Below are 11,274 nucleotides of genomic sequence, written 5' to 3'. Positions count from 1 at the left end.
GTTTCAATAAAAATTTCCAAGTTTTTCTCACAATTTTCGTGGTTTTTATTCAATTTTTATCGATATCGATAATATCTCGATATTTCCATGTTTTTGGACTACCGATATTTCCGATATCATCGATATTTTATACCTTGCCTATATCTATATGTAAAATATAGGTAATTAACTTTGAATAAAATAACATTTCTATATGTTGCAGATAAATTATTTTACATGTAGTAATATATATAAGGCACATTTTATTATTATTATATATGTGCGTGTAAAATAATTTGCCTATATTTATATGTAAAATATTATTATTATATATGTGTGTGTAAAATAATTTACCTATATTTATATGTAAAATAACTTTGAGGCAAATAACATTTCTTTATGTTGTAGGTAAATTATTCTCCATATATTAGCACAACTATTAGGCACATTTATTTTTTTATTTTTTTTATTTTTTTAAACAAGTATGATATTCATTAAAACAAATTAGAATTCGTACAAACTGAGAATAGTGTGCTAAATGGGCCTCAATAAACACCTTGTCGGGGATTTCAACCCGGTCTAAGGTAAAGAGTGTCCGGCACAATGAAAGAACTATCCTCAAATGAACAATAGAAAACAAGATTACATTCCTTCCTCAAATAAGAGATATTGAATCAAATCCGAGGGCATCTCAAACCACAACACCTCCTGAAGACAATTGAGCCCCATCCGAGCAAGACGATGCGCAACTGAGTTGGCTTCCCTCTGAACATGTCCACACTCAACAAAAGGCAATTCCATAAGAAGACTTCTCAAATCATTAATAACAGGCCCCCAAACGGACACATCCTCTTCTAGCCCTGCCATAGCAGCCAACGCTAGAGATGAATCTCCTTCCAAATTTATCTTCATATCAGGCAGGTATCTACTCTTGAGCAGCCCTAATACCTGATGAGCTGCAAACAACTCCGTGTACAAAGCCGAAGCCGCCCCAGCAACAGGCCCAGCCACCGCCCCCAAACAACTACCCGTGTGATCTCTAATCACAACACCATATCCCCCCCCTTGAGATTCAGTTTTACTCCAAGCCCCATAAAAATTACACTTTAACCATCTCACCCCAGGTTTCCTCCATTTTTGAACCTCCCTAACCGACTTCCTATTCTGGGTTTTATGCCATTTATGATACTCATACAGCCAACCCTCAGTCCTTAAGATTATCGCATGTGGTGGCATTCGTGCCCTATTCCACAACACCTCATTTCTGTGTTTCCATAAGGCCCATACTAACATCAACCAAAGCATAAAACCAAAAACCGGGAGTTGTTGCGCATTCGTGACCATCTACTGCATAAAGGACATGTGCTCACATCCGCTATCCACCCTTATCCCCAAACTCTGAAACCACACAGCTCTCGACATGCTACAATCTCTAAAAATATGCTCCGTTGACTCTATTTGCAACCCACAGACCAAGCACACCTCGTCTTTTATCACTCTTCTTTTATGTAGATTCACGAGTGGGTAAAGAGTCCAAACAAGCACGCCAAGTACAAATATTCACCTTCCCCGGTACACTTGCATTCCAAATTTTCTTCCAATATTTCTCCCCCACTTCACCCAAAGTGGATGAAGATCCGTCTGCACCACTACCAGTATTAACAAGAATGCCCCAAGCCACCTGATAAGCACTCATAACCGAGAACTTCCCATTGCGTTCAAAATGCCATATACATCTATCCTCAAGATCTCGTACGCTCAATCGTGTGTTTCGAATTAACTCCACTTCCTCATGAGAGAATAGAAGGTTTAGCAGTAGGACATTCCATTGCCGCGGTACCCCCCCCCCCAAAGAAGTTCAGCCACTTTAGCCTCCATATCCTAATCCCTCATAGGTGGAGTTAAAATACGGAAAAACGAATCCCTAGGAATCCAATTGTCTTTCCAAATTTGAATTCTCTGCCCATTACCCACTTGCCAACGATGACCTTTGTGAATCACTTGCCTTGAAGCTTACTCCTTCACACATACGAACTATTAGGAGTTACTAATGCTTCCATAAACTCTGACCTAGGGAAGTATCTGGCTTTAAAAATCTGGAAAACGAGTGAATCCAGTTGCTGTAAGAATCGCCATGCTTGCTTAGCCAATATCGCCAAATTAAAAGCATAAAGATCTCTGAAGCCAAGTCTCCCCTCGTGCTTAGGCTTACACAGAATACGCCAATTAAGCCAATGTATTTTTCGCTTACCCGGATCACCGCTCCACCAAAACTTAGCTATCATCCTATTCAGCTTCTCACATAAAGATTTAGGAAGAAAAAAACATTGCATAGAATACATAGGCAGGGCCTGAGCCACCATTTTGATTAATAACTCTCGGCCTCACACTACTCAGTAAGCCCCCCCCCCCCGGCCAACTTTGTAATTTCTTCCACACTCTATCCTTTACGTACGCAAAAGTTTCCTTCTTCAATTTCTGAATAAGCACCGGCAACCCCAGATATTTATCATGGAACTCCACCCTCTTCATACCCAGACAATTGGCTAATAATTGCTTATCAAAAGTAGTGAGATTCGGACTAAAGGAAACACAGCTCTTCTCAAAATTCACCGCTTGTCCCGATGCCATCTCATACAAACGTAATAACTTTATAATATATCTGCATTCACCAACGGTACCACGAGCAAATAGAAAACTATCATCCGCGAAGAAAAGATGGTGAATACTAGGTGCCTTACGACACACTTTGATACCTTGCAGCTCCCCATTAAACTTCGCCTTCCTTAGTAACGCCGATAATCCCTCAGCACATATAACAAACAAGTAAGGAGATAGAGGGTCTCCCTGACGAATTCCGCACTTCGAATGCACATAGCCCACCGAATTCCCATTCACCTTAAACGAATAGGACACCGTTGTGACACACAACATAACCAAACGGATCCACTGCTTAGAGAACCACATTCGATACATCAATGCTTCAAGAAAACTCCATTCCACTTGATCGTACGCCTTGCTAATATCAAGCTTTAGAGCCATTAGCCTATTAGACCTCGATGAATGCTTATGCATGTAGTGGGCAACCTTAGTGGCCACCAAATAATTATCTGAAATTAACCTACCCGGAATAAAAGCACTTTGAGTAGGAGAAATAATTCGTGGCAAGATAGTCTTTAACCTATTCGTAAGCATCTTCGCCAAAATCTTGTAAATGACATTACTGAGACTGATTGGTCGAAGTTGTGTCATCATCGTGGCATCTTTAACTTTAGGAATGAGGGTGACATGCGTGTAGTTAATTTTACGTAACATTTGTCCCGACATCAACAAGTGTCGAACACCATTGCACACATCAGTACCTACGACTCTCCAATGTTTTTGGTAAAACCCAGGAGTCATACCATCAGGACCGAGAGCTTTCGTAGGATGCATATGAAAAACAGCGGCTTTGATCTCCTCATCTGAATATGGCTGATCAAGCTCAGCATTCATTTCCTCCATAACCGACGGAACAATATGGCATAAAATGTCTTCCAAGTTATGCACCCCATTAGACGTAAATAACTTGGAAAAATAAGAAACTACAACTTCCTCCATACCAGCTTTGTCTTCATGCCATACCCCCGCATCATCCCTTAAGCCATGCAAAAAATTACGCTTTTGCCTCCGAGTTGCTTTCTAATGAAAATATTTGGTATTGCAGTCGCCAAGCTTAACCCAATTTTCTTTTGCCCGTTGACGCCAAAATTGCTCCTCTTGTTCAAGTAGCCTATTCAACCTCCCAACCAACTCTTTTTTTTTTTTTTTGGAGAATAGACTCTTCTGTAAACAGATGACCCAATAAAATTGTGAGTTTATCCTCAACATCTCTTATCTTTATAGGTCCGGACCTAGCAGAGTTTCTCACCCAATTATTTAACTTCAATCGAGTCATCTTGATTTTCTCAGTGACCTGAAACATGGGGGACCCATTAACGTCACCTTCTCAACCCTCATGGACCACCTCTGAACATCCTTTCTGCAAATTCCAACACTCCTCATACCTAAACTGTTTCTTGCCACGATCCGGAACTCGCCCCGTCCAATAAACCTGCACTAGAACATGATCCGATGTAGACTTGTTCAAATGCTTAACTGAGAATCGCGGAAACAAGTCAACCCATTTCTGATTACCCAAGGCATCATCCAATCTTACTTTAATTCCTCCCCCTTTTGTTGTAAACCAAGTAAATTTATTCCCCGAGTAACCGAGATCAATGAAATTACAAGATTCCACCACTGAGATGAACCCTTCCATTTACCTGTCTAGCCTTACATTGCCTCATTCCTGCTCGTGAGCTTGGAGAGTCTCATTAAAATCACCGAGACACAACCAAGGCCTTGACTCGTGGCTACAAAGAGAGTAAAGAAGCCTCCAAGATTTATATCGATCAGATATAGCAGGATATCCATAAAAAAACGGTTAGACGCCAATAAAACACCTCCCTAGGGTCACCCACATCGAAATCAATATGATTCAAAGAATAAGATCTCAAAGACAAATTTATTTCATCCTTCCACAAAACACATAAACCACCAGAGCTACCTCTACTGTCAACAGTAAAACTACGATCAAAATTCAACTTTAAACGTAAATGGTCTATGTGACGAGCATTACTCTTCGTCTCGCACAAGAACACTACAGTGGGATCTTGGACATAAATTAAACGTTGGAGAGCATGAACTGCACAAAGGTTCCCAAGCCCCCGGCAGTTCCAACTTAAGCAACTTATTGATGACGGTGGGGTTGAACCACATCAACCTCCGCCGATGAACTAATAACCTCTTCTGTTTCCAACAACCTTCTACGTCCTCCATGTCGTGCTTTGACACCCAACTCCTCACGGACCTGCCTCTTCCCTAGCTCAAGTAGGGAGAAAAACCTTCTGTGTTGGAATCCCTGACTGCACATTACCCAAGGGAAACCCACCCTGTCTCTTACGTCGATATTGCTTCTTTTTTTCGAGCCCTCTGATTGTGCTCAATAATAGGCATTAGGTTGAAAGGGTCCAGCCCTAGACTAGGCCAATTTATCCCATTAAACATTGGACCCAACGTTCCCTGCAGCAAGTTCGCCTTCTAGATCTCTTCCCCCACATGTTGAGACAACTCTGGGTTACTGACATGGTCCTTCCTGACTATCTGCTTGTTCCACCCCGTTCGGGACCCACTACCACCCACATTCAGCCCAAGACTACTACCATGCTCATCCCCACTCCCCCCAAAACTGCAGGTCCCACTCCACTACCTTATTACCACGGGGTTCAAAGAAACCCACATCCTTTAAACCCATCCCCATCCCTCATCTTCCACCTCCAGAGTCACCAAAACCCAAAACTTGGGGAGATTCAGCATCACTAGGTGGCGCCACATTGAGATCCACACCAAACACCATAGCTCCACATGTATCATGTTGAAACATTTACGAATGGAAAGGGATGATGGCCATCGACTCAATTGGCAACTCCTCTGACTCTCCCATGTCATTTAAATCAGGTATAACATATGCTCTATTGAGAGAAATCCTAGTCTGTCGTCCCTCTTGTACTACCCCACTGCCCAACATGTGGTCATTAACGTTACTCCCCTCCTCCTTCATCACCTCATCCACAAACACTAGAACCTTCATGAACCACCCCTGTACTCCATCCAACCCAAAACGCGTGCCTTTTGGCTTTCTGTAATCCGCACCTAACACATCAAACTGAAACCAGCGACCATACAGCTTCGACAGATCATCATCATTCTGCCCCTTGAAGTGCATGCAGTGCTCTTCTAAGTGCCCTACAATGCCGCATAGAAAACAGGTGATAGGAATCTTCTCATAGCGTAAATCAATTCCCACCTCAGATCCCTCAATGACAAGCCTCAAACCTCTCGGTAGTGGTTTCTGGATATCAACAGCAACCCGGATACGCAGTATACTACCAACTACCAAACATATCACTCATCATGCTTTGATAAGTCAATACATGGTGACCTATCTGATTCCCAATGAATTGACCCATATGACGGGTCATGTAAGGAAGAGGCAAACCCTTTACTTGGATCCAAAATTCTTAGGAGGTCAACGGATTAGATACCGGGTTTACCAACACATTTGTCTCTGCCAACACCACTAGAACGTCGCCATACAGCTAAGGCCCCCCTTTTTTAATCATAGCCCTCTCACGGCTATTATCAAAACCAAAAGAGAACAAACCCTCCTCCAACTCCACTATCGTAACCTTCGCCTTCGGGCACCAGAGATTTAACATCTGCCTTTTAAATCTTTCTTTGTTGAATGTCTTACTAGTAAGCACTCTCCCCACAAGGAAAACCTTCATATTCCTAAGGAGCGCACCCTCCTTATCATCAATCACCACCACTTTTTGTTCCTCCGCAGTGAGAACAAATCTTTCAGCGAACTTCGAAATCATCTCATCCATATGCCTTACCACCGCAAGCAAACATGTTCGAGATAACTGCCAAAGTTTTCCCCCAACGAGACGCGCCAAACTGATAATCATTCACACCTAAGTCGTCGGATCAGTCACTGCCACACCCTACAATGACACGGCTCCTTGCGACCACGATTACCTCAATGACGGCGTCGGAATTCAATAAATCGTTGCTCTCCTAGTGAAACCCTAGCGTTTCCCCAGAGAGAAATTTTTTAGTTTTTCACATTTATTGATTCCCCACATATTTGTTAAATTACATCATATATATTGTGATCGAATCATAGTATGAATATTAATGCTTATTTCTCTTTTCAAGAATCATTCATTCACCTTTTAATCCGTATACAATTAATTGTATAGGTCAAAAATGTAATTAAGGGTATATTAGGCATTCAAAAAATGTACAATGGTGAAGTCAAACATAGTTAATGAATTTGCTTGTGTGGAGCTTAGTCAATGGGTTTTAATCAAATAAAAAAATTATGTCGGGTTTTATGTAACGAAAATTAAATTTTAAGGGTTAAAGTCATATTTTCAGTATTTTCTAACTACACGAGTTGGCCTAACCATGATATAATTTGACAATTACCAAATTTTTTTTATATAGTGTGATAAATGAATGTATGTATCGTCTATTATTCAAATAATAGATGATATATACATTCATTTGTCAAGACATATATAAATTACAAAAGGAGCATTAAAGATACTTTAGCAAATAGATGATATATATCATTTATCAAGACATATATCAATCACTAAGGCATCGATTGGTACATTGTATATAGCACCGTATAGGACTACTAATATGGAGCCGGGTGTTTGGCACCCTCTCATATCAAATTGGACCGGACTAATTTAATCAGATCCACTTATTTTATACGGCAGACACCCTCTTAATAAATCCGTCCAAAAGTATGATGAATTGTTAATTGTTGATGTATGTGGATCCAATTGTACATCCACTACAACAAAAACGTTGTTTAGCGAGAAAAAAAAATATTCCTTGCTCAAAGTTTCCATTTTGTTAAACCCTAAAACTTTTACTCGCTATAGTGAGTAAGTGTAGATTACCAAGCTAAGAGTCCGTCGACAGTGAGGAAACGTTTTCTTGCAAAATATTTAAATTTCTCGCTAGTGTAAGGACAGGACTTGTAATCAAAATTGGGTCAGTTTTTGCGAAGACGAAATAATATCCTTGCAAAAAGTGTTCTATAGCGAGAAAACTAGGTTTCCTCCAAAAGATTTCCTCAATAACAGACCATTTTGTTGTAGTGATCTCATATATAGTGTCGAGGGTCCTCGCAACTAAAACTTTTATGAAACCGTATGAATTTAATTTACTGAGGTTAATTAGTACACTGATGGGGATGAAATGAATGACTAATACTTAGGTACTCACTAGTGAGTATTGATGTACTCACTTTTTTATTTGGTTCAATAAAAAATGTCACATGTTCATTTTTTAAAAGCCCAAGAAAAATTAAATAACATTTTTTTAAATATCATTGAACAAAATTAAAAGGTGAGTACCCAAATATTATCCGAAATAAATTGGTGTCTAATGCCCAATTGGTGAAACCTTGTTTTACAAATTGCTGTTTGCTTCATAATATTGTTGTCCCCACTACATCACAACTAGTATGCACTTCCAGAAGTTCAAATTAGGGTACTTGACTTGTAGTTCAACATATGGCTGCATTGAGTCAACATTGATTGCCCATCATTTTAAGTGGGGTTTCTACATCTTCAAACGGAAAAGGCAAGATTCAAAATGTTCAATTATAACAAAGTCCTAATATACAGCCCTCGTATCTATTAACTATTTTATGTACACAGCCAATGACCATGTTGATTGTGAATATACAAAATTAGATAAATATAGGAGACAACAAAACGGCCCAATTTGGTTTCAAATCTCAATACCCGACAAAGAACAAAGTTGTTATTTTTGTAGTCTCGTCTGATCATTTTTGCTTATTCGATATGAAAGCGGATAAGCTAGCCCTGCCACAACTAAGGTGAAGTGTTCACTTTATCAGAATTATTGAATTCATAGCCATGGCAGTCATTGTTGATTGAGACACAGGTATCAGTTTTGGACTAAAAAAATATTGGAAGGAATAAGCTCAATCAATTACTGAAAAGGAATTCCAATTGCAATGCTCTGGTTCTCACAGAAAGTGTGAAAGTAGCTAAGTGTCAGACAATGTGGTCATCTCTAAAGCACTCATTGCATGCAAATGCAAAATTTTAACTTCTATATATAAAACAGTGGGATAGAAATAATTGAGCTCGTGGATTAAATGGCTATAATTTTATTTTTTTTATTCAATTAGCAGATGGTTCTTCTCTTGACTAAAATACAAACATTCCAAGTATAAAAGTAATGGTTCCCACGTCACAATGAATAGAACCAATTAAACAATAAGGAAATGGCATAAACCTATTCATCCACCTTCAGACAGCCTCGGCCTATAAATACCATACCTCCTCTTCAGCTATTCACACCTCAAAACCTCCCAATACATCATCTTTCTTCCTCAGTCTTCCTCTTTATCAATTAGTTTTTCCTCACCTCCCAAACGCATCTCAGAATCATGGGTGTCTTCACATACGAATCCGAGTTCACCTCCGTCATCCCCCCTGCTAGGTTGTTCAATGCCTTTGTTCTTGATGCTGACAACCTCATCCCCAAGATTGCACCACAAGCAGTGAAGAGCGCTGAGATCCTTGAAGGAGATGGCGGCGTTGGAACCATTAAGAAGATCAACTTTGGTGAAGGTAGCACATACAGCTACGTGAAGCACAGAATTGATGGGGTTGACAAGGACAACTTTGTCTACAAGTACAGTGTGATTGAAGGAGATGCTATCTCTGAGACAATTGAGAAGATCTCTTATGAGACTAAGTTAGTGGCTTCCGGCAGCGGTTCCGTCATTAAGAGCACCAGCCACTACCACACCAAGGGTGACGTTGAGATCAAGGAAGAGCATGTTAAGGCTGGCAAAGAAAAGGCCTCCCACCTCTTCAAGTTGATTGAGAACTACCTCTTGGAGCACCAGGACGCCTACAACTAAATTATATGGCATCAAAACTTTTGTCAACAAACAATGGTTTTTATTTCCTTTTATGTTTTTTAAACTTTTGAAACAGTGATTTGGCTTGTCATTAAAGCTTTTCATGGAAAAGTGATATTGTATGTCTTTTCATATAAAACAAATAAAAAGAAAATAATGGATTTGAATAATATATATATGTGTGCAAGTTTCCCTTTATCATGCACTATGGTATGACATGATACGCCGCATCAACTGACACATAAAATACCTCGTAATTATGATCTAAAAATATAATTTCTCTAACGTTAATTTTAATTTAAAGTATCATATTTTTTAACTACACAAGTTGGAGAAATTATGTTAGGGAAATTATATGATACAAAACGTTATGCTTCTATATTTTCTAACTACACGAGTTTACTTTTAATTACTAAAGGAGCATTAAAGATACTATTAGCAAGGAGCCGCAACGTTTTCATATAGAAGCATAACGTTTTGTATCGCGCAATTGTTTTGAGAGTGTTCGTCTCTTTCATGATCTCATACTAGATGCATCGTTTATATGGATCCTCCGTCTCTTTTAGCGTTGTTTTAGCGTTGTCTTGCAACATCTTTAATTATTCTTTTGTATTTCAGATGTTTGTTTGCAAGTATCCTCCAATTTGGGTCATGTTCTTCATCTATATATTATGAATCATGTATTTGCTCCTATCATTAATGAAATATGGTTGTAGACATCGAAATTTCGGTAAATAAATGTTGACCGATAAATCAAAGTTTCGACGCTCATGTATTACATAAATTCTACACGTAACGTATGTCTAAACAAAAAAATCGAAATAAGTTGGAAAAGTCATCAAATAGGACACGTGTCAACACCTGGCATAAATGACTTATTTCATCTGGCATATTATATTCAAAATTAGGCCTTGGAAAATTCTATAAATAGAAGTCATTTCATTCATTTTAGGAGGGGGAACCAAAATCATTAGGCAAAATTCTGAAGCTCTGAAACTTCGAAGCTCTCAAGCATCCAGGTTCCCGAAGAATCAAGAAAGCCTCATTCGTTCTTCGTTCTTCGTTCATCGTTCTTCAAGATCAAGTCCCAACGGCACTTGAAGAAAGCGTTCTTCGTTCATCGTTCTTCAAGATCAAGCCCCGACGGCCCTTGAAGCACTTCCACCAATTCAAGATCAAGCTCCGACGGCCCTTGAAGAAAGTGTTCATCATCCTTTCATCCTAAGATCAAGCCTCAACGGCTCTTTGGATCAACAACATCAACAAATCCACATATACAACTGTTCTTCAAGATCAAGCCCAAAATCCCTTGAAGATCCGTTCATCACTGTTCTTCAAGATCAAGCCCCGACGGCCCTTGAAGAAAACGTTCTTCGTTCATCCATCTTCAAGATCAAGCCCAAAAGCCCTTGAAGATCCGTTCATCACTGTTCTTCAAGATCAAGCCCAAAAGCCCTTGAAGATCCGTTCATCATCGTCATTCAAGATCAAGCCTCAACGGCCCTTGAAGAAACTTTCAACCGCTCATCCAAGATCAAGCCTCGACGACCCTTGGATTAATCGCACATCCACAAATACACACCTTACGGAGATCGAATCAGAGGATCAAATTTGAGAGAGATTGTAACCCAAAATCATCAAAAAACACAAAATATTTGTTTGTGCGCATTGTTCTTGTCTCTTTCGTTTCAGGAATTTTCCGTGTTCACAAATTTGGCACTCCCAGTGGG

General features: G+C 39.6%; 1 protein-coding gene across 1 annotated transcript; it reads left to right on the top strand.

Annotated features, from left to right (window-relative positions):
- Positions 1-8,953: 8,953 nt before the first annotated feature.
- LOC126595596 (major strawberry allergen Fra a 1-3) lies at positions 8,954-9,716 on the top strand. The gene has a single exon (XM_050261880.1). The coding sequence runs from the start codon at positions 9,065-9,067 to the stop codon at positions 9,542-9,544; it is 480 nt and encodes a 159-aa protein (XP_050117837.1). The 5' UTR covers positions 8,954-9,064; the 3' UTR covers positions 9,545-9,716.
- Positions 9,717-11,274: the final 1,558 nt, after the last annotated feature.

This window comes from Malus sylvestris, chromosome 13, assembly GCF_916048215.2.
Source record: "Malus sylvestris chromosome 13, drMalSylv7.2, whole genome shotgun sequence".
Taxonomy (NCBI): Eukaryota; Viridiplantae; Streptophyta; class Magnoliopsida; order Rosales; family Rosaceae; genus Malus; species Malus sylvestris.
The sequence above is the reverse complement of the archived record's forward strand: the minus strand, read 5'-3'. Positions and strand labels throughout refer to the sequence as shown.